General features: G+C 39.9%; 1 protein-coding gene across 8 annotated transcripts in view; it reads right to left on the reverse strand.

Annotated features, from left to right (window-relative positions):
• Positions 1 to 1203: 1203 nt before the first annotated feature.
• Positions 1204 to 24865, reverse strand: part of ARHGEF3 (Rho guanine nucleotide exchange factor 3) — a 108653-nt gene continuing 84991 nt past the window's right edge. For 7 of the 8 annotated variants that reach the window (XM_053377876.1, XM_053377874.1, XM_053377873.1 and 4 more), the window contains 9 exons: positions 10776 to 10883; positions 9895 to 10065; positions 8428 to 8490; positions 8143 to 8239; positions 6821 to 6897; positions 5272 to 5529; positions 3811 to 3981; positions 2943 to 3129; positions 1204 to 1571 (listed from right to left, as the gene is read on the reverse strand). In XM_053377876.1, coding sequence (XP_053233851.1) covers positions 1210 to 1571; positions 2943 to 3129; positions 3811 to 3981; positions 5272 to 5529; positions 6821 to 6897; positions 8143 to 8239; positions 8428 to 8490; positions 9895 to 10065; positions 10776 to 10883 — 1494 coding nt within the window. In that variant the 3' untranslated portion in view covers positions 1204 to 1209. Of the gene's footprint in view, positions 1572 to 2942; positions 3130 to 3810; positions 3982 to 5271; positions 5530 to 6820; positions 6898 to 8142; positions 8240 to 8427; positions 8491 to 9894; positions 10066 to 10775; positions 10884 to 12780; positions 13545 to 24865 lie in introns of those variants that run through there. The other variant, XM_053377880.1, reaches the window with a different exon arrangement.

The following is a 24865-nucleotide window of genomic DNA, read 5'->3' on the forward strand; positions in this document are numbered from 1 at the left end:
CTGAATAAGCAAAATTCCTTTGGTGGGTTGCATTAGAAAAATGATTGCAAACCATAGTTATAAAATTAGAGTCACCCCTTACTTTAATCATAATTAAGCCAGAACACACCCAAATAACATGGAGGTTAATTCTCTGAACAGAGCCAATGAGAAATCGACATTTTTATTAGCATGTGGTGTAGTTCCAGTCCTAACTTTCTGTAAGCCTGTTACAAAAGTCTGGAGAGCTTTGTCCTCAATTCTGGCCTTGAGGATGAGACTGAACAGGTTCCCCATACAGGTCTTTTAATAGAAGTCTCTGTATCTGTGAATCACATAAGAGAGCAGGCATTGGATACTGGAGAAAAATTTGGGATGACAGAAGGCTTATTTTTGTAGACATAACAAAATGGCTATCCTGAGGGCAGTATAACATTAGATACAGCTAAAATGTTAATATTTTAGAAGCACCATTTTGCATACAAACTGCCTGGCTGTGCACACAGAAAGGGCTACATAAAACAAAACACAGCAATTTAAACAAAGTCTTTTGATGTTTCAGCTTCTTTACTCTTTTAATGCTTTATTCTAAATGGGACAGTAGGTAAACTACCATCCAATTATCAGAAAACACCATCATATAAATTGGAATTTTCATCTGAAGATTCAGTACTGGCACACAACTTACTTTCAAATGACCTTTTAGCTTGCATCTGTGAACTGAGAAAATACATATTTTGCACTGGCCATAACTGTTAAATTAAGATGATGAAAGTCACTAATCAATGAGACTCTTAGTTTTAGTCTTTCAAGCTTTTTTGAAACCTACACACATCATTCACAAACAATTTCTGGATGTGATAGCTTTAAAATGCTTTGTTCATGTCCTTGTGTGTGGTTGCCTTGTGAGAGGTCAAAATAGGGCACTTTATAAAACAGAGATTCTTGGTATGTAATATGCATAAAAACAGTAGCTTAGAGGTCATATCTACCAGCAAGACATTGGAAATAATTGGTCAAGTAACCTCTCTCAGCCACAGAGACAGAATTATCACAGGATTATAATTGTCATATCAAATTACGCACACCAGCAGTTACAGTACTATGGTTGAAAGGTACAAATATAATAGAGACTGAGTTGACAAAAATTATTAAAAAGTGCTTCTTGTTCCATATGTGGAATGCAAATACTGTACAGGTAAGACACAGAAGACCACTATGCGGTTGTTGTCAGACATTGCTTTCTATCTCTTTGTCAGTCTGCCAAGGGTATGTCTGCTCCATGTGGTCACAGTCAATGCTGATTTCACTGATGTCCATACTACAGTCAGACCCACTGTCTGATTGGTCCATTTGCTCAAGCTTAGATTCCTGCCGGGGTATTCTATTCCTACTTGATGATGTACTCGATGATGTTAGTAAGGGGTCTTCGGAATCAAGTGTCCGGACTTCGCTTGATGCGCAAGAGACTGATTCTTTGGCTTGACGGATACAGTTGAGCCACTGCTGTTTGTTGAAGGTGTCATTTGCTTGCAGTGAGTGAGACTGGCTTTGAGATCCCTTTCTGAAGCTGACTCTAAAGAAGTTTTTAACTAAAATAAATGAGCCACATTAGTATATTCAGTGCTTCTTGGAAAAGGACATTGTGTGTGTGGGGGGGGGGTTAAAAGACATACTTCTACATTAATGATATACCAGAAGAGTGCACAACTTGGATCCCACTAAGAGAAATGCAGCCCACCATCCATGTACAAAGTCTACCACATGAGTCCTTCCATACAGTTTAGAAATTCCATGGAAGCAGAAGCAAAAGGAAATACAGTCATACCTTGTGTTGCATTAGGTTCATGTTGCATCTTTTAGGCTTGCGAATGCGGCAAACCCCGAAGTGTATACTTCCGGGTTTCACCATGCGCATGTGCGCAGAAGCATTCTGCGCACTTTGCACATGCGCAGAAGCACTCTATCACGCCATGCGCATGCACAGAAGCGGCGATCTAGTTACAGACTTTTCAGAGTGTGAACAGCACCCCAGAAGGGATCGAGTCTGTAACTAGAGGTACCACTGTAGTGTTTTAAGCCATGGGTGGACCACTATACAAGGTTTATGAGCTGGGCAGTCCCGCTTAAGAGAAAACATGTTTTGTGCTTTCTTCAGCTTGTTTTACTACAGACTCGACCTCTTTCCCCACCATTTTATTTTATTCTAACGAAAGTCACACACAAAAATTCAGCAATGCTAACCATCCGTGGCAATCAGCAGCAGCCAGTCAGATGATGTAATGGTTATAAGTACAAGCAACCACTTGTACTTATATCACAAAGAGGGGAATGACATTTGTGAGAATCATGCCACTGGTCTTCATGACATTTTGTCAAGTGGTCAGTATCTGGGAATATGCACAGTGCTGTCCTCGTTAATTCAGTGCTGTTGGGCAAGGGCATGGGGGGCTGTCCTTTCTCCCAATAGTGATGGCAGCCATTTACTCTTGCAAACTCTTTCCCCAACTCTCACTGGTGATGGATTTAGGGGAGTGCAACTGGTTTGTCCAAACTGGGCACTGAGCAGAGAGGGTGCCACAGAGGACACTTCAGCAATGACGAGCAACAAAAGGCAAGAGGTGGCAGTGGTGGGAGGCGCCAAATTCTGGTGTTGCACAGGGAGCCGCTAAAATTTTAAAGCTCATAGTCTGTCACCACTGGTGAGAACAGATTGGAGCAGTAAGTTCTTAGCATTATCATTTAAAACCAACTCCTGCAAGAGTATCCAATAGAAAACATGAAGGTATCTTTTGCCTTTCCTGTCATGTTTTGCTTTTGTAAGCTGACATACTACTTTTTGCCTTTTTTATATGAATGAGACATGCTGGCTTATACTTCCAGAAAAGATATTGGAAGGGTACTGTGGTGCATGACTATATTTCAATATTTTATAAAAGAGATATAATATAATGGATTCTTACTTCTCTCATTGTTGCTAAATGCACCACGTATGGATCCACCTAATCGCACCTCTCCATCTTGCAAGTCTTCTAGCACAAGATCCTTCACAGGGATGGGTTGCCGATACAATTGGTAACAGAGTTGTTCATTCTGTGTAACAGCTCGAGTAATTACCAGTACTTCTTGGAAGAGAAACACATGCAATTTCTGAGGGAAAAAAATAATAATTGTGAGTTGTCACTCATGCATTATTTGCTTATCACTTCTCAAGGGTTATTCTTTTTTTTTAAAAAAAACTAGCATCTAATTAAATAATACTACCAAAGATGGGTGGAAATGGCCCAATGGTATGGTCTGAAGGCACATGATGCAATCACCTTGCTGAAAGTAAGGAAGTTTGAGGCTAGGCCACTGACTGTATGGGAATCCCACCAGGGAATTGGATATATGCTGTTTTAAGTTCCAAGATGGAAGAAAGTACTAGTATATTTAAATGTTGCCTAACAACAACAACAGTGTGCAAGGATGGCATCTTACAAGCACTCTGAGAAATGTGTTCCACAGTTATGGCACAAATATGACAATGGTGTTAAAATTAGATAAAGATCGGTTTCTCTCTTACCCACAATGAGGAAGAGTTATTTTATTTTCCACCCTTATTCTAACCCCCGTTAAGCCTGCTTTTTTTTTTTAACCCTAAATTAAAAGCAGTTAGCATCTATTTCTCACTTCTGAGACTTGATAATATTTCCCCATGACAGCCATCCAAAAGCAAACCATTGCAACCTTACATTTAAAAAGAAGCAGTTCACTTTGATTATAAAAGAGAACAGTACTTAAGAAAGAGGTAAAACAATATTTTGTGTTTCCTAAAAATTAATTCCTTACCGCTCCCCGGTTGTTCTTTAGTTCACCATGACAGCACACGACACGTGAATCATCTATCAAGGAGTCCTTTTGGCCTTCATCGAGATAGATTAGCCTCTCTTTGTAATACTGGCATTCAGATTCACCCGTCTTTTTGTTGATTTCTGCCACTATTCCTTGGACAATATTAATCTGGGGAGGGAGGGAATGGTTACAAATAAGTCATAAATTGCCAAGCCAATTTTGAAAGCATTTCTTAATAGGTTTATAGTTGGAAAAACAAAATGGGTGGATGGATTTCTGTAATGAGCAAAAAGAGGCCATGTGAGTGTTTGGTACTTCAATATGGCTTTTCCATTTTAAGCATCAATCTGGCTCCAATGCATGTACAGGAATTCTATAAGCAAGAACTTCTTCATTATGTCCTGTGAGCAGGCGTATGCTACATATATGTGAGAGGAAATCTATCATGCAAACAGAACTCCTTTATTCAATTCATCTAAATAAAGAGTTTAAATCCCCATCGTTCCTTTCTGCTTACATATATACAGCAGGGCTTTGTATTTTGTATTCCTAGATAACTGCTACTTTTTTGCATGTTACAGAGCCCAATCAGTTTAACAGTTTATACTCTCTCAAGTTTAAACAGCAATTTAGGATGCAGTATGTAATAGGAATGCGTTCTAAAAAATAAAATCTGAAGGCCAATGATGTGAAGTTTCTTCCCACAATTTCCTTGAATTAGAAAAAATATTAAACCTATTTTCCCCAAGTTTCTTGTTTAACTGAAGCTTTAAAAAAAAAACCTGAAAGAAAAACAGTTTTACAGGCTTTCTGAAAGATGCTCAAATTCAGGCTTCACCACATTTTCAAGGAAAAGGAGCTCCAAAATTGTGTGAGAATAATGAGAACAGCTCTCTTGTGCCCTTGCTATTTGAACATGACAGATGAGTGGTACTGTCAAAACACTAATTTTTGGTCAATTTTGGAAAATTTAGGGGGGAAAGCTACATTATGTTCATAATAGGCAACTAAAAGCCACAAAACATGTAAGGCTTTGGATATCACCAATGATTGCATGCAACAATATATTAAGCTATCAGCCTTGCATCAGGGAAGTGGCTACAGGGAGAAAGCAAATGACCCAGGATGCCCAAAGATGCAACCAGTACTTCCAGTAGCAGTTTGCATGAGTGTAATGGCACATGTTGCAACTGGCACACTCACACAAATCACATCTAGCAAAGGAATGGCAGAATCCATATACACACCAGGTCAGTGGATACTTCCTCTGCAAAGTGCATTCCAGGGACCACTTGAGCTACTCAGTGTAAAGCAATTTTAAAATACCCGAAGCCTAAAAAGTCACAGAAATCTAACAAGAGAAGGGAAATATACACACATCTTTCTGAGAGAAGGTATGTGAATCTACTTCTAATGATTTGCCCTTTAGATAAGGTATTAATTAGTTTAAACACATACAGCTTCTTCGATGTGCTGTTGGTCTGGATGATCGTTTGGCGTGTGTCGCAGAATCTCTCTAAGCAGCAGTGGGTACTTCACTAGACGGCTTCTTGGGATATCAAGGAAATTCCACAGGTCCAGTTTACGGCTGAAAGGTGACTCTAGACAACGCTGTAAGAAGTCTTGAACCCGATGATCCTGCTTCTTCTGGTCCAGCAAAGTTTTGGCAGCTACCTGGTTGCTACAGTAGCTATCATAGGAATTTAGACAAGGCAACTAAAGGAAAAATAAATATTTGGAATTATTATTATTATTATTATTATTATTATTATTATTACCCCACCCATCTGATTGAAAATACAATTGATGATAATTGCTACTACTGGACGATAACAGTTAGAAGCCTGATTTTGTCACATATTACCATCTAGCAGTGTAATGTCACTGGGAATATTTCTTAGAAACTTACAATCCAATAAGCAGGTGTTTAGAATGAGTGCAACATCTGTTGAGCCAGTAAAACACAAAAATTCCATGTGGCATACTGGTATTACCTGCTAGGATGTTACACTTTGCCTAGGAACACCATACTGCCAGATATACTCATTTATTTATTTATGCTCCACTCTTTGAGAAAGTTCTACACAAAGCAGCTTACAATATTTTAAAATGCAAATCTGTTCCACCGAACCTTTAAAAAGACATAGGCAACACCAAAGGATGATAGCAGTCTCTGCAGGAATTGCATTCCATCACTGTGAAGTCGCTGCCCAGAAGGCCCTATTATGCATTCTTGCTAGTCTTGGGGAGAGCTATGATACAGGCTCTCCAATTGGTAGTAGCAATGGGTGGTTTCTACTATTGTATCAATACAGCCAACTCTTACGAAACAGATCACACCCTCTAATATTTGGATGAAGGGTGCTATATAAATTCAATAAATAAGAATAAACATATGGAAACTTTTACTGTTTGCCAATATGGGAATCTGGCTGTGGCATTCACAAAGTGAGCTGAAACTTGTCCAGTAGCAGCTGGCATGGTGGTTCACAACTGCTGCCCTGGCACTAGCATTGTACAGTTTATCTGGATAGGGGTCTGTCAGGACAACATAGAGGCCAGGTCAGGACTGCGCAGATGCGCTGGGGGAGCCAATCTGGTTCTTGTGCTGGTGCATCTGCAAAGCTCCAACTTCAACACTGTCCTGCCTCAGCCATATGCAGGTAAGCAGTAGTGGTGCTGGTATCAGGAGGGCAGCTGCATGGCTCTGCCCCACCACACTGGCCACTACTGATCTTGACTCCTATGTAACACAGAGTTAGTCCTCATACCCTTACCCTTCCTGCAGTGTTACTGCTTGGTACTAGTTCTCAGATCAAACATGGCTTAGATTAATTAACTGATGCAATTCACTTAAAAATATTGCAACAAGATTGTTTGTTAATCCCAATATCGCTGCCTATTCTTTGTACATTTTACTATTCCTAGTTTTCACTTTTATAACCTTAAAAATGAGGAAGCATGTAAAAAGAAAACAAAATTAACCATTTGTGAAAGTTTTCCATACCCAGCCCACAAGGATGTGACCAACACAGTCTGTAGATCCATCAGGCTTCCTAATTTCTTTTAGCCGTCTAAGAAGATCTGATGTAAACACATGAAAAACATGAAAAACTTAATTGGGGTGGGTGGGGTCAGCTTGTAAAAGAATACTGAGGACTCTTCTATAGTAAAGTTCAACCTGTCAAGTACTGTTTGAGAGCCTTTCATTGCCTTTGACCATCTGCCTGTTTATCATTATTTGCTTATAAAACTCCTGTCAAATGATGCAACACCCCTATTTTCACAAAGCAGTGAGCTATCCCATGAGAAAAAGGCTATGCACAAACTTGGGTGATACACCCTGCTAGTGTTCCTCTTTCAGTGCCAAACTATACAAGGCACGGGAGAACTGTGATTAGTTTCCCCCACATTTCTATTTTTAACAAAGAGGAACCGAGAACTCTGGTTTTGACGGAAGCAGAAGTGCTACAGAAAAGGAGAGGATGTAACCATTCCTCACCACAACTGCTTTCCCAACCAAAATCCCATCCAAAGAAGCTGCTAGTAGGCTCACCTAGGGGGAAATACAGCTACCGGTATTTATCCCCCATCCAGGGGGAGGAAAAATTAGGTCAGGACCTAAATTTTCACACAGACATGAATGCATCAACCCTCTTCCCCAGCACAGGTGCTCCAAATATGAATCAGAGCCCTTCCTTGTAATTGCTTTCAACTAAAAACAGTAATTTCAGGAGACTCGATGAATAGTTATATCTAATCTGTCTAGAAACATATGAATACCATCTGCTATCTACACACACACACACAATCATGATTATACAAATCTTATTAAGAAGTTGAAATGCACAAATATTTACAGTATGCCTCTCGAAAACCTATACTGGGTTGAAAAGTCCCTAGGCCCCCCCCCCCCAGCTTTTAGACATCTACTTCCATCTATTTTTTTGTGACTTAAGTTCTGTTGGGAACATTCAACTCTCGTAATGAAACTTTAACCGTGTAAATATAATTTCTGATAGCACCCAAACCAATTCCCAGATGTGTGTCAGTACTGACAATGAAAGTTGGAATCTGTGGAGTCAACAGACAGGAATGACAACTACTGACACTAATGCTTCTGTAGTGAAGGTAAAATAAAAAGTGCCCATTCCAATGTACATTTTTCCTCCATAGATAAATTTTGTAGAGAATCTTTTCAGATTAAATTCAGCTCATTAGTGTTTTTTCCCCAGTCTGCAGCCCAATATAATTCAACTGTTCCTCAAACAATGTTCCTCAAACTTATTTGGCTCTTAGCAACTGCATATAGAATAGAAAGAATTATACCTTCATGTAAAGGAATTAAAGAGTCCAGTGTCCCAAATATTTGGTTTAATTCTTGCTCTGACATTATGGAAAGTTTAAGCATTGGGTCATGGTAAGCCTACACAAAGATAGAAAAATCATTTAATAAATACATATTTGAAATTCCATTATTGGTGATAGCATTTAAACTCTGGCTCTTGTGCCTTAAAGTTTTTATATATTTGAATTAATCTATACACACAGGTCGTAGAAACTGCCTGTGAACAAATTCAATAGAGGCACACAATACTTAAGGGTATATAATACCTTCTTTGCTAACTTCAGGTCTTCTATCAAGTCTTCTTCTCCTTGTGAAAGTTCAAAAATTGCCTATAACAGAAGATATAACCTTGATAAATTTGCAGTTTCAAAATTTCTCAAATAACATTTTAAAACTATGGATAAATGGCAAGTCCAGACTGCCACAGTGCCAAATGGGGTCGGGGGTAAACGCAATTCAGTTAGCATTTAAACCAAATCATTCAAGTTTGCACTTTCGGGGCGTGGGGACACAATATAGCCACCCACTGAAATTTGTGCACATCTTAATTTTACAATACAGTTATCCAACCAGGCAATGTTTACAAAATATTATGCATATTAACATACAAAAATGCACTATATTTGGAGAAAGTGATTGCAAAATTCTGTGTATTAATCAAAACTGCATGCAAAATTTCATTTAATAGAAAAAAAATCGAACCTAAATTGCTGAAGATTTTTTTGAGTTTTTAAAAAGAAATTTGCAAATTGCTGAAATGCAGAGAACTGAATTAAAATAATTAGAGACAGAGAAATGAAATTGTCAGATTCTTCCATTTCTAACTGTCAAAGCAAGGGAAGATAAAAAATGAGACCAAGTCTATTAAAATACTGTCCTTTATTTAATATCCTTCCCTTTGTGATGAAACTCATCCCTAAAATAATGGTGGAGAGCCTACTGGCGAAAGGTGGCATACAAAACTAAAACTCCTAAATACAGTGGTATCTTGGGTTACAGACGCTTCAGGTTACAGACTCTGCTAACCCAGAAATAGTACCTCGGGTTAAGAACTTTTCTTCAGGATGAGAACAGAAATTGCACGGCCGCACGGCAGCAGGAAGCCCTATTAGCTAAAGTGGTACCTCAGGTTAAGAACAGTTTCAGGTTAAGAACGAATTAAGTTCTTAACCCGAGGTACCACTGTAAATGGCGTTCCCAGGCAGTCTCCCATCAGACACATACCAGACTGGCTTAGCTTCGGCAGACTGCTAAATCATGTGCCTTCAGACTATGCCCTGGGGCCTTTTAATAAAGGGTACGTGTATGATTCAGCATCCTATGCTAAGCTAGAACGGAATGCCATGCGATGTTGTGCATGGCATTTCCTCCATTTCTAAAATATTTTATTATGAATTCTTTTTTTCCAATGAAGATGTGAAGACAGTTAGCCCTATTTCCCTCAGCTTGAAAAAGCCAGTTATTAGCTTCTGCCTTCTCTCGCTTCAGGAATGCAAGAATGCACTGTGTTGTCTTCGAAGGCTGTGATGGCTGCTTTTAAAGCCTGGAGTGATTGCAAGGAGTGATTGTGCATTTCAGTGCTTTCATGTGTGCAAAGGAGATAGGGGGCGGCTAGTTCTGCCAAGGAGGGAAAAATGGGACTAAAAAAAAGTTTATACACAAACATGTGTATCTTCACTTGCATTCCTTAATGCCATTTCAGGCAAGTCCAAGGAGAATATAAGTAAGCAAACCTCTTGCCGCTTGATTTCTTTGGATGTCAGCATTTGATTGACACAAACATCAAAGGTCTCACTCCAAAGTTTACTGTCTCTTCGCTTGGTGCTAGCAGGGGGTACATTTCTAGTCCAGGGTCTTGAGGCAAGCAGATCTGGCCGACTGTCACTGCGAAAACTTATGGAACGCTGTGAAAAATAAAAATAAAATAGTTATTGCTTTGCTAGAGTTGATGGGAAGGTTAATTGTCATCTTGTTGATGACAAAGTAAAACCGCTGTTTATTCACACAATACTGTTTAATATTTTGGAATGAGAACTGACGCTGCTGCATCAAAAAGGATCATTAGGAGTTGTCTCCCATACAAGTTCTGCTCAAAATAGATCCATTAAAAGTAATGGATTCAAGTTAGTAATGTCTATTGATTTCAATGGGTCTATTCTAAGTAGAAGTAGCATTGGAGACAACCTTGTATAACAGAAATTGTTATCGAACAGAAATCAAACACTTGCTTTTACTGAAAGTGAAAATTATTAATAAAGTGCTTTTCATTACAGTGGTACCTTGGGTTAAGTACTTAATTCGTTCTGGAGGTCCGTTCTTAACCTGAAATTGTTCTTAACCTGAAGCACCATTTTAGCTAATGGGGCCTCCTGCTGCCACCGCACTGCCAGAGCACAATTTCTGTTCTTATCCTGAAGCAAAGTTCTTAACCTGAAGCACTATTTTTGGGTTAGCGGAGTCTGTAACCTGAAGCGTATGTAACCCGAGGTACCACTGCACTTCCATATAGATGAGCAATATGCAAAAATAAATGCTTTACAAACAATATAAGAAATAAGACATGTTGTATTCCTTGTATTGAACCCTACTTAATTAATTAAAAAATAGGTTTTACCTGAAGCGTCTGACCGAATCGTTTCAAAGGAGTTGCTCGAACAGGAGGAATTAAACTTGCTAGTGATGTCACTCTAGAAAGAGGCCTGACCCGCTTATTACTGGGCTCCTGTAAATTTTAGACAAAATACTTACATTTTAGAATCATAAAACCAACACATTGATTTCATAATACAAGTATAGAAGTTTCAGTGTATTCCAGTCCCCAACAGGGGACCCTATTCAGGACTCCAATTTGCTTGTAGCATTGTTTGGTTCTCCCAGAAGGTTTCTGATAAAGCAAAACCACCATCCTGAATACTTTCCACAGTGTGCCATATAGTGCTAATGGGTGCAAGTCCAAGTTTGGCTGTCAGCTTTTGGCTACCAAAGGCCCCCAGGATGATTTAGAAAGGATAACACACAAATACAAAATTCAAGTACCAAAAAAACATATCTTACAAAATTTTAAGATGAACAACCTTAATATTTCAAAAATTATTAAAAGCCAAATGCATTTATGTTCTTGCCCAAACGACAAAGAGCAGCCCCAAAAAGATGTCAGAGAGAGCAAGATTAAACCTGAGTATGTTGTTGTTATTATCATTTCCCCTTTTCCATTTAAAACATGTAAAGTGTTACTGGTAGGAAGGCAATCAGACATGAAATTAAAACAAAAATGCTAAAGACAGCAGCAAGGAACAGATCAAAACAGAGAGGGGCCCAGAGAATCACCATTAGGAGGGAATTCTGCTATTTTGATGTCTCTGCCCAAAAAATTCCCCCCTCTCTCATGCTCACCTATCTGATCTGATGTAAAGACAAAACTTAGCAGGGTCTCAGCAGCCTATCTCAAAGGTTGTGCAGGTTCATGGTGGACTAGGTGATTTCTGAAGATTGCTATAAACTGTGGAGAGAGGTAAAAAACCGTCTGTTTTCTTTTACTCTCTCCTGAGCTCTCCCCATATAGCACGGGGAAGGGGGCTAACTGCGTGCTGCACCTCTCTACCAGCCTTAACAGACACCTGCTGGGGTTCAATCTGACAGGGGCTTGTACTGACTAATACTTCCCCTATGACATTCCACCCCCAACATCCTCAGCATTTCATGGGTCAACTGCCCTTGACAATTTCTGGAAGATGCTAAGCAAAAGATCTCATTAGGCCATTTGGGGATAAAAAAGTCCCCCACAACTCTTTTCTCATACCCCAAGTATGCAGAAATCACTACCTTAGTAGGGTATTAGTAAGACTCGGCATGAGTACAACCAATTCTCATGTTTACAATGAAGATTATTTTGCTCAATGCACACAGCTAGTAAACATATGAAACATCAACAATACAAGAAGAAAATGTTTTGGAGAGAGAAATGATGCACATAGACATATGTAACTTCACACACCTTAGGGTTGAATCCTGTGCATGTTTACTCTGAAGTAAGTCCCATTGTGTTCAATTGGGCTTATTCTCAGGTAAGTGTGCATGCAATTGCATTGTTAAAACATTCATGCACATACATTTAATCACTTCCCTGTCTCATCTTGCAATGCAAAAGGTTCAGCAGCTATGCTTGTTATCATGACCTTGCCACTGAAAGGCATAGATACATTTTCAAAACAGAAGTCTTTAGCCTCAAATATTTCTTCCAGCTGAGAGTCAAATCATTATGCATTTCTGTGTTACCAGATCTCCAGCAAGCAAAAATTAGAGAGTTTAAGATTACAGTATTTGCGAAGGTCATTTGTACGTTTGATTGTATGCATATCTCTCAAATTTATTACGCAATTATAAAACATCCACTATGTATTTAAAGAACTGAGTTTTTAACAAAACTCAATAAGCATCTATCATCAAAGAGCAATTCAAGAACCAAGATATACAATTAACAACTCACTATTTAACCCCTTGTGTCAAGAACCTCTGAAGGATTAATACTCTTGTTTCTGCACACACACACAAATGTAAACAAAGGTATAAGAGGCAGGAAAAGCTATAGCAGTAAATATTTTTTGAAAGTTTATGATTACCCTTGCTTTCCTAATCTCCATCCGACATTGAAGAGATCGTGGGCAGCACATGTAGAAGGCAAGACTTGACAGAAAAACCCAAATCTTCCAGGTGATGTGAAACTCATAAAAAATCACATTTCAGGAACATCCTAAGTCCATTCACCTCTCTTTTTCAGCCATGATCATGAAGTTTGCTTAAGCATCATATAATTCTAGTTTCCTAGAAAAAACACTGGTGTAATAAACCAGCTCTGACTACAATCTTCCACATGCTAGCCATTCATATTAGCAATCATTTCTGGGGTTAGGGGTGGGGGGAAGGAAATCAGAGCATTAGCAACTTCATTAATACTGATTAGAAATATCACTTCCATCAGCACAGCTACGGAGAGGGGAACTGGAAGCCAGCCACATATTTATTTCTCCACAAATAAAGCTGAAATCCAACAATATTCCTTAAAGCATGGAAGAAATATATTTTAAAACCCCACACAAATAACTGATTCATCCACTTGGCAGTCCTGGTTGCAAACAAAAAATGCAGTGTGCCCTCAAATCTTCAGCAGAGGTGCATTCTGTATCCTTCGCCTTCATCAGCAGTCCCTTGGCTCAGCTTTTTTGTTAAGTACATTTATTTTTATGCCACTGCAGCACCACTGGAATACTGAACACACTAGAAAAGACATTCAGCATTCACTGTGATTCTCCTCTCAATGGCGCCTCAGCCATCAGCTGTTTCTTATTTAGCATGCCAGTGATGCTGTGCCAGAACAGAGAGACGCTTCACATCAATCACACTGCACTGCAGTCCCGGTGGGATAGAGCTACGCCACAGTGCACACAGTTAAAAACACCCTACCTGGTTATATATTCCCTTTAGTTTCAATGGCTCCAGAATATAACAATATTTTTTAAAAAACCTATACAGCTTGTTTCCACAATTAGATGTAGAAGTTGCTTGAGAGTTGCTGTCCTTAGACTACAATAGCTGGCAAAGTGAATGAGGCGTTCCAGGATGCTTTAGTCACACACCCTTATTTCTCCCCATAAACAGTAAACTTCACTGAACGAACAACCTGCTCTTGTCCTTGAATAAAAGACGGAAACACGTGATACTGCAGGACACACTGACTTTCAGTGCTTCCCTAACTTTCGATTTGCCATGCACACATTGTGCCTTTGAGATGTTCACCCAGACCCTTGAGAGCTCCTTAGCCATAAGATAGCTTTCATGCAGCTGGGGAAAAGATAAAAAAGACCCAATTATCTGAGCAGAGCAGGATCCCTTTGGCTTTTCTCACAGTATTGGCATTCCTGCTGCTGGCACATTGCCAGTTTTGGGACTGGGCTCTGGGAGTGTGGCTGAGTCAATCAACGCTTCTCCCAGCTGTATAGGGGCAATCACTCATAAATCAGCATCTCCCACACAGTTAGGAGAACGTCTAAAGAGCATTCAAATCAATAGGCTTAGAGTCAAGATAGGATATTATTAGGATAGAAAAACCATGTAAACTGACTTTACTGGCTTTGACATCTGCACAGGAAGAAGGAGAAATGCATGTTCAGTCCCCCTTCTCTAGCAGCTGTGGAACCAGATACCTTCAGAAAGGAAGATCTTTATTTCTCTAATGCAAGTGCTACATGGACTACAAAACTGAAAACTCTGCTGCTGCCTGGTTTTTGGAGGAGGCGCACAGAGGCAACTGAGCAGTCTGCTATCAGGGTAATACTGCACTGAATGAGAGATAGGGTCAGTATTTAGTTCGTTGTTTGTTAAAATAGCTTCATATCAATTAGAGTCCTTGAGCTGCTCTTAATTAGTCTCTAGCCAAGGTGTGAACACCTTTGCTTAAGGTAAAGACATACCTGTCGTGGCAACGCTCCCTGATGTGTACACAAACAGAAACCAAATTGACACTAATGAAGCCATTAGTGGTGATGTGAACAGCCGGGGGGAAAGTGCTATGAAATGCCAGGTGGGGGCCATTTCACTGCACTCTAAGGTGATATTGTGAACACACAGGGTAGGCTCCCTATGCAGTTTAGAACCTTGGAGTCTACATAGAAAATATCCCTCCAACTTGAGAGCAATCTGGCTATGACATCTGTCACCTGATTGATCACCAGGGTTGGGGTCATGTGCTTTAATATTTTTAGATCTTTTATTGTAATTTTATTGATACATGATAAATTATGTATTACAATTTTGATATAAGCCACATTGGGAACGTTTTGGCCCTGGAAAGTGGCACATAAAACTTTGAAATAAACGAATACATTCCAACTGACCTCTATTTTTTGCTCTAAGCAAGGAAACTACCACTATCAGCTTTGGAGCAAGCCGGAATTTTAAATTAGGCTAACCTATATTAAACTGATACATTATTAACTTAACCCAGTGAGAGCCTGCAAACCACAGGTCAGTCTGCTGATCAATAAAATGATTTTCTTGCATTCTCTGCATCACAGAATCCACAAGCTGGGTAATTTGTGACTGAAATTAACAAATTCTAGTCTTGAAGAAACCTTTCATTAGAAAACTCTGCAATCAATCACAAAGGCTACTTCTGTATTAGGGTTTTTTGATAGCCATGCAGACTGATTCCCAGATTAGTTCCAGATACAAAAAGGGTGCTGCTAGTGAGGCCTGGAGTTGCTCATACATTGCAGGGCAAATGGTGAGTGCTGTCAGCTTTAACAATACAGCTGAGCTTTTTGGGTGGGCTGGTGTGCTTATCCCACCTTGGAAGATGATCCAGAGGCCGGCTCCCCACCCCCCACCCTGGACCATCAAAACACCTGTTAAGGTCCTTTACTCACTGCTGTGTACTATGGCCTGGAACCACTATGCTATACCAACTCTCCAGAAATGGACTGTATAAAGTAACTGGAAATATAGCAAATAAAGACAGTTGCAGAAGAAGCAACAACAGCTAGCCCATGTATTTCATCACACTCCAAGAACCAAAAGTGTATCAACGATAAATAAAAGTTTGGTTGTGTTTTTTTGAAGAGAAGATTGCAAGATTATTTACAGGGCAATGTAGCACTAATTAGGGCTAAAATGATATGTTCTGGAAAACAAATTAGTCTGCACTTAACACTGTAACAGAATACTCTACAAGTTGAAAGAGTATACTGTATAGTCTTTGTTTCAAATACAATCTGCCGGCCTCACAAATAAAACAAAACAGAACCATTTTGTTTCAGACACCTTATTCCTGGCACAGTTTCTATGCTCATTTACTTTCAAAGTTTCTAGTTTGGTCAACACTGTATTGGTATGTCAACATTTGTGATGGCAGAAAGCCTAGAAAAATATGATTTGTGTTAGTCTGCTACTGTTTAAATTGGCACTAGATAAAATGGTTATAACCTCAAGTACTGAGCTTTAGTAGAAAACCACATTAGGAAAAAGCCTCACTCAACCTCCATTCCACAGGAAGTTATCAATATTTAGAACTCGACAGAGCTTTGCTATTTCTTTTAATTATGCAGGTTGGGAGGGGGTACTTTTGGAAATGTAACATGCGGGTGCAGTCTTAAATAAACTTCATTGGGAGTAAATCTGAATTCACTGGAAGGTACTTCTAAATAAATATGCATAGAAGCTGGTTACAAATAAAATATTTTGAACTCAGAAACGTCTCTGCCCTGAGTTGAAAATAATCTATTGAACAATGTCAAGCTAGCAAGGGTCAATATTTAGTTTAGACACACCCCAGGAAAACTAAGCCACTGATTTTGAAGGCTGCACTCCTGAAGGCTCTTTGAGTTACAAAAGCATCCTTGGTATATCTGCTTGTAGAAGTACCTTTTCTGTGGGATCAACAGGGTTATCTCCGTTTTTCAAAAAAACCATAAGTGGCCATTCTAGTATTGGCTGAATAACTGCAGTCTAGGGAAATAAGCACTCCTGGATAGTGCCTTTTATTTCATTGGTACACTCTGCATGAGGGACGTGGGTGGCGCTGTGGGTTAAACCACAGAGCCTAGGACTTGCCGATCAGAAGGTCGGCGGTTCAAATCCCCGCAACGGGGTGAGCTCCCGTTGTCCGGTCCCAGCTCCTGCCAACCTAGCAGTTCAAAAGCACATCAAAGTGCAAGTAGATAAATAGGTACCGCTCCAGTGGGAAGGTAAACGGTGTTTCTGTGTGCTGCTCTGGTTCGCCAGAAGCGGCATAGTCATGCTGGCCACATGACCCGGAAGCTGTACGCCGGCTCCCTCGGCCAATAAAGCGAGATGAGCGCCACAACCCCAGAGTCGGTCACGACTGGACCTAATGGTCAGGGGTCCCTTTACCTTTACACTCTGCATACTGCCATGGTGATGAGCACCTTTGCTATGCAGCTCAATATAATTAGTATTCAGTATAGAGAATTAGGTGCTGTTCATATTCCTTGAATGACCTGGGCATGACCTCAGATAATGCGCAAGAGGATGTGGCTAAAACACCTTTAGATTCCTGCCAGCATTGCTAATTCAAGCTCTTAATCAGTACATGTGGTTAATCTAAAATGCCAACCAGAGCTTTATGCTGCACAGCACAGCAGAAATATTACAGAAATGTCAGCATCATTAGGCTGAACAGCATTATTTTATTTATTTATAAGATTTCTTACTTGCCCTACACCATAAGGGTCCAGGACAGGTTACAACAATATAACAATATATTAAAGTCAGTTAAAACAATTTACATCAGGAGAGTAGGTTGGGTCCTAAAATTCAATTTAAAAATACAATAGTAAAATGAAAAAGTACTTTGCAACCATAGTACGAATGAATTTTGACAAATATATTAATGTCTTCATTGAAATAATTTGGAGGGTAACATGCTTCAATTTTAGTTCTATTGTATATTATTTACTTAAAACACTTTTACACCACCCTTCATACTATTCACTGCACATTCCATTCAACAGTACAGCTGATGGGGCTGTACAGTTATTAGCCTGAATAAAATCTCTTTGTTATTTTCAAGTAAGAATAATCATTGTATTTTGGGATCAGAGCCTGACTGTGGGCAGAGCAGAGGCAGTGATAGAGCTGCTGAATCCAAACCTAGCCCATTTCCCAGAGAGGTGCCCACAATTCACTCCTCTGAAGTGCCAGTGGCAACAGGGGAGAGGGGTTCTTGAATCCCACTTTTGAAATGCTCTTTACCAATGTAGGAGCTGTGGGAGAGAAACTAGATCACTGTCACCCACATGTGTGGGGTAAATAACAACAACAAAATGGCTGGATACCTGGATTCAAAATGCAGACTTTCTAGCAGGATAAAACCCTCAGTAGCAGAGTTTAAACTCAAAAAGTCAAGCAACAGTGTAGTGTTAGGAATATAGGTTGTTAGACCCTTTTATCCTGCTTAGTTGCATACAAAACTCACCTTTTTCTACCACTCTTGCAATGAACAAGCCATACACTGTTAAGTAAACTTTAAAATGTTTTACTTACAAAATGTCCCAGAGGTCAGATTCATGCATTTATTCAAGCAGCAGCAAGGAAAACACAGGCAAAATACTCTTGGGTAAAGAATACAGAAAGATAGCTTCAAACACATACTCTAAACTTGGAGATTTCTTAGGCATTTCTTCCTTGGTCAGTTACATGACACAGAAAAAGGGAACAGGAAGAGAAGGCTTCACTTCTTCCCTCATGGAAAAGACGGGGTGTGACCTATCCAAGTCTAGGAATAGAACTCTCTTGTCTTAACGCCTCCATGCACTAACTAGCACTCATGCATAGTTATGTTTCACTGCAATTTCCCACAGGAACAACAAACATTTCTTTTATCATTCTGAAATCAAGACAAATCTTGATTCATTTCAGTTGATGTTAGGTTGATTTTTATCATTTTTAAAAAGTGTGTGTGTGTGTGTGTGTGTGAGAGAGAGAGAGAGAGAGAGAGAGAGAGAGAGATTAACTGTTCCTGCTTGCAACACTGTTATAATGTTGTTTTTATATTCTTGTAAGTTTCTCTGAATATTATTTGTAATAGAAAAGCGACCTAGAAGCATTTAAAATTAGGTTTTAAATAAATAAATGCAATATTTTGCATTCTCTCTCACACATACTCTTCTTTTTTTAAGGGTTGCAGGAACATGTAATTTAAACAAAATAATTCAGTTGTTTTAAAACTGTTATGGGTGGGATGGTAGGTGGAATGCATCACACATTCCAAGCACTGTCCAGCTGGTACCTACGATAGTCACACCAAAACACACAAACTGCAACAAAATCCATTCTGGTTTACAGACATTATGCCCTTTAAAAGCTACATTGTACTTTGCTCACAAAGTGCTTAAAGGGAAAAGGATACAGATTAGGGTAAACAGGGATAAATCTAGCCCTCTGTGAGGCAGGTGAACAGGATACATAAGAGTTTCCTCGCCAGAAATTCATTTCATGTATTGCAACTAAACAGTTTCAGAAGGGCAAAAAAAAAGTGTGTGTATACTGAAGGCAATGAGCTTTATGGTACTGATCCCCAGTTATTAAAAGGCTGTTCAAAAACAAGCTTTTTAATGGCAAATGCACGGGTGACTCTTCCACCTCCCCATCACCTATATAATTTTGGGAAAATCCCTTCCTACATCTCAAATCACCTCAGAATATCTGCTATTGAGTCTTGATACAACAGGGTGAAGAGTAGATAAATAAGCACAGAGGAGACAAGGAAAGAAACAGGAGGAGAAGCTATAAATATTTTTTTTCTTTTCCTTCCTTTTCAAGAGATGCATGTTTGAAATATTCAATGAACAATGCTGACGAATAAGCCTTTTCACAACAACATTGTTTATTGCTTCATGTGTGTGTAGCTTTGACTTAAAAATGAAACTATTCAGCTGCCGCACATGAAATGACTTTCTGGGAAGGAAACTCTTTCTCATGTATCCTGTTTACCTGTTTCTCAGAGGGCTAGGTTTATCCATGTTTACCCAAACCTGCATCCTTTTCTCTTCAAGTACTTCATGAGCAAATGACAATGCAACATAAAAAGGGCCCAGTGTATGTAAACCTGCAGCTCCTATATGAAGTCATCACATCAAGCAGCATGCTAAAAATACTTTCAGAGAATCTCAGAGATACAGACTCCTCAGGAAGGAGAGCGTTCATCACTTCCGGATCCTTCACAGCTAGCTTCTCAAAGCACTCTGCACTTACAACTCCTTTAGACTCACTTTCTTCTGCCAGAAACCCTCCCGGCCCAGCTTCCATATGCTCTATTGGAGTAATGTTGTCTCAGTCTGCTTCACACTCGGAATCATTTAGCAAGCAGGAACACAGTGAGACGTAACAAAATTGTGAGATGTGTGCATGGGATCAGTGACAACAGGCCCTTTGTCCAGGGGCCAGAATGTATCTCTCAACTCTGCAGTGGTAGTGATGCTATGCAACTAGAGGTTGTCCATAACAGCTAGCCAGGAAAGTAGAGGCAGCTCTATCCAAAGTCCCTGCAGTCTCTGGTAGCTAGCTCTGAGAGATCAGAGTGAAGAAACCTCTCACTGAGACCACTTCACCGGAAACAAGAGACACTTGGCTGGATTCAGCTCAGTACAGTGGTACCTCGGGTTAAGAACTTAATTCGTTCCGGAGGTCTGTTCTTAACCTGAAACTGTTCTTAACCTGAAGCACCACTTTAGCTAATGGGGCCTCCCGCTGCCGCATGATTTCTGTTCTCATCCTGAAGCCAAGTTCTTAACCCGAGGTACTATTTCTGTGTTAGCGGAGTCTGTAACCTGAAGTGTCTGTAACCTGAGGTACCACTGTAATTGAGCTGGCGGGAGTCATTGCAATGAGTCCCACTAGCTTGACAGGGCTTCCCCCACTTCTTTGCCTTGAGCTCCTCAGTCGGCTTTGGATGGTTGGAAGAACCCCCAAGAAGAGCACATGGAAGGGAGTAGCAGGGAGAATGTTCCATCAGGCAAGCAGAACTGCTTACGCTGATGCAACAATCTCCTTAAAGTGCTGCTTTGAATTCCACCCGGTGATAGTCACCAACGTGGCTGGTTTTAAAAGAAGATTACACAAATTCATGGAGTATAGGGGTATTATGCTGTTATTTATTTATTTATTAAAAACAAAACAAAACTCAAAGTGGTTTACAAAAAGATAAAAAATAGAAATCATGAAAAATTACAGCCATACTCTAACATACAAAGGTTAAAATACTAAAGCAGATTTAAGTTACCTCAGCTTTCTAAGCATGTGGGTAGGCTTGTCTAAACAAGAATGTTTTTAGCAGGCACCAAAAAGAGTGCAGTGAAGGTGCCTGCTTGATCTCAACAGACAGGAAGTTCCAAAGTGTAGATGCTGCCACACTAAATGATTGAGTTCTTACAAATGCAAAACAGGTATTATGTGGCACCTGTAGTAGTGCCAATTCTGCCAATTGAAGTGGTCAAGTGGGCATGTGTGGGGTAAGGCAATCTCATAAGTAAACTGGTCCCAAGTTGTTAACCCTGATAACTATGTGCTACCTCCCCTGTCAGAGGCAATGCCTCTGAATACCAGTTGCTGAAAACTGAAGGGAGGGAGGGTACTGTTGCACTCAGGCCCTGACTGTCTGTTTTCCATAGGCATCTGGTTGGCCACTGTGAAAACAGGATGCTGAACTGGATGGGCTACTGGCCAGATGCAGCAGGTTCTGCTTACACATGCAACTTAGTAATTCTCAAACAGTATTTGAAAACTATTAGTCAGCTTGTATGTATCTTAGAGGTCTCTCTCATGTTTATTGTGGTATCTATTCTCAGATTACCATTTAGACAACTTCACACAACTACCACTAAAAGGTAAAACAGCAGCTCCCCTTAAGAGCATAAGAGCTGGAGCAGGCCAACAGTCCATCTGTTCTAGCATCTGTTCTTGCAGTGGCCAACCTGGTGCATATGGGAAGCCTACAAGCAGGTCCTGAGTGCAACGGCACTCTTTCCTCCTTTTGATTCCCAGCAGCTGGTATTCAGATGCCTATCACCTCCAACAGTGCAGGTAGAACATAGCCACTGTGGCTAGCAGCCATTAATAGCCTTACCCTCCATGAATGTGTCTAATTCATTTCTAAGCCCACTGAAGTTGCTAGCCATCACTACTTCTTGCTGGAGCAAATTTCCTCATTTATGTATGTGCTGTGCGGAAAAACACTAAATTCAGCCTCCAATATTAATTCCAGAGGCTAAAAACATGCAGGTCTTTTGCCACCAGTTGCAGTATGGTGTAGTGTTTAGAGGGAAGCTGAAATATACTCAGAGTCGCGAAGTGATTTCATGCTCTTTATTCAGCTCATAGTGGTGTGGAGGAATGAATGAAAGTCCCCTCAAAGTATCTGCTTTATATACATTATTTACACAATGGGCTGCACATGATTGGCTAATTCCGGAATTCTACTGTAAGCCAATCAGGTTGTGGATTCACTTCTATCTGGAGCATGATTGGGTAGTTCCTGCCAACCAATCATACTGCTGCATTGTTCTAGGACCAATCAGACTGCTGCATTCTGAATCCTATTGTTCTAGGACCAATCAGACTGCTGCCTTTTGGATCCTATTGTTCTAGGACCAATCAGACTGCTGCAGTTTGGATCCTATTCAACTCAGTACATAACAGAAGCGCAGTGGGTGGCCTTGGGTCAGTCACCTTATTTCAGCTCACAGGATGGTTGTGAGGATGAAATGGGGAGGATGGAGAACCATGTATGTCACCTTAAGCTTCTTGTAGGGAAAGCCTGATAGAAACATTATAATAAATAAAGACTACTTTGTTTACTTACATATGCATATCAATCCTTACTTAAAAACAGGGTACTGTCAATAAGAGAAATATGTGAATTCGTTACTTTTAGTAGTACTTGGCCTCACTTGACTCCAATGATTGCCACTCCCTTAGGGCACAACACAGAATTATGGCTTACTAACATTATGAAACTAGATTATAATGCATCAAGTGGCTCTGTTTTTTAGTCTTTATCCCATTACATCATACAGTTCAAAGTTCTTAGTTTTTGCTGGATTAGCCAAAGCTAGAAATTGCTTTGTCCCATTTATTAGCTGGCAGCTTTTTACTACTACTTTGTCTGGTTTCTGTCTAGCAAAAGCAGCAATAATTTTGTAGTAGCTACTGAATAGATACTATTGGCACTACACAAAGAAACAGCCTTTTCTAGAACTTCAGATAAAGATACTAATTAAATTAATAGCATTATATATGAAAAAGTTGCATGTATGATTTCATCATTTGAAGGTTGCTTTCATGATTTCCAACAAATTACATGTGGTGTTTCCAGAAAAAAAGCAATGGATTTGCCAGTTTCTGAACACAAATATTGCCCCACATAATTTCTGGGCACATGGAAGAAAATCATAAACAATAAAATTGCCAACTAAAAATACTCATGCTAAAAAATGACAGATCTGTTCCATGCAGATAGAAAGTCTAAAGAAGAAATGAATCTCTACTATATAATAAATGTCAGGCTCAAATGTCCTGCTGTCTGCACAACCAGTAAAGGTTGCAGTCAGAGATAAAGGCTAACCCAAGTAGTGCAGCACCACAGCAGACTGGAGGCTGTATTGAAGCTCGCAGTCCAATCTTCAGTACAGTGACCTAAGAGTCAGGTGACCTAAGCAGCCTATACGGTCTTATCTGGCCTTTACATAACTGCCAGCTCTGGCCGGCCTCCTCAGACAATGTAACTTGTCACTGCATGCTGGCTGAACTGCTAATGGGCTGAATTCCTGCCTAGAGCCCTGTTAGTTCTGGTTCAGAGGAACTAACTACCTGCTTGTCTGCAAGCCCTGACACTAGAAATTGCTCCCCCAACAGAACTTCCATTCTAGACCTCAGTTAATATAATAAAATATTATGTGGATAATTATCATGCTAGTCGTCTTTTGATTTTCTCTCTCCTCCATTTTTAAATGCATCACACATTCCACAGACAAGGCTATGCTGAGAAGAGCCTCTCCCACTTTCCCCAGTAAGCCCCATCTACACATCATGTAACACCACATAGGTGGAAACCTAGGAAGAAGTAGGGACTGTGGGTTGTATACAATGAAATCAATGGGCTCACGGAATGACATCCACTCATGCAACAAACCCCACCTTCGCCTCCACCTGCATGCACCCTCAAATCTGCTCTAAATCCCCCTCAACTCTCTGGAGCAGATTTGGAAATAGTGGGGGAGAGAAAGAGAGGAAAGGCAAGTTCCACTGTCGGAGTAGAACTTGTTCTGCAAGCACAATTACTTGATGGGACACTACCCTGCATATGCTTGGCTTTGCCACACCAACTTTCACCAAAAGCTCCACCAGGTTCAGTTTGTTATCTACAGCATCCATTCCACCAGGAGGGAAGGCTATGACACTGCTGGGGCTCTCCACCTGCTCTGCTGAAAGATGAGCTCCAACAGGCTTCACCCACCCTCAGCTGTCATCTGCAGAAGCCATTTCAAGCAACAGAAGTGGGAGAGGCATGGGGCTATAGGGGCTTCTCTACCCACTTTGCTATAATACCAGCAAATTTTGACACTGCCTCACCTTGAGATCTTTCAACTTCAGCTGGTTGTTAGAAGAATTCTGCAACTAAGAAACAGTGCTTAAATTTGCTCCCCCCTCCTATTTTTATTTTGTGTTGTGTCTCTGAGATTGTAAGCGTGAGGGCAGGTGTTCTCTTCTTACTGACATTTATAAACAAACTACAGCTTTCACACCACTCAATATATACACAAATACCTTGTAATAAAGTAAGTTTTTTTAAAAAATAATAATCCTGGTATTTACAAATATACACTCCATAGTACAAATTTGTATGAAGAAAGTAACATTGATTCTTCCTTTTGTAAAATAATTTGATAACAAGATTCAAAAGAGGAAGGAGCATATTAACTCCCAGTTTCGTTTTGTGTTTAAATACAAATAGAATAATACCAAGCCTTTTACTTTACCAGTATTTGTTCAGTTAAGAAACTTGGTGCATATTACTAGCTGACAATGATCCCAGCCAGTTTCAGCTGCCTAAAGCTTACAAAGTAGCAAAGGGTTTTCAAGCTCAAGGATTGCTGATACTCAAAGCTGCTTTGATTAACCATCTAATATCACAAA

This window comes from Podarcis raffonei, chromosome 2 (assembly GCF_027172205.1).
Source record: "Podarcis raffonei isolate rPodRaf1 chromosome 2, rPodRaf1.pri, whole genome shotgun sequence".
NCBI lineage: Eukaryota > Metazoa > Chordata > Lepidosauria > Squamata > Lacertidae > Podarcis > Podarcis raffonei.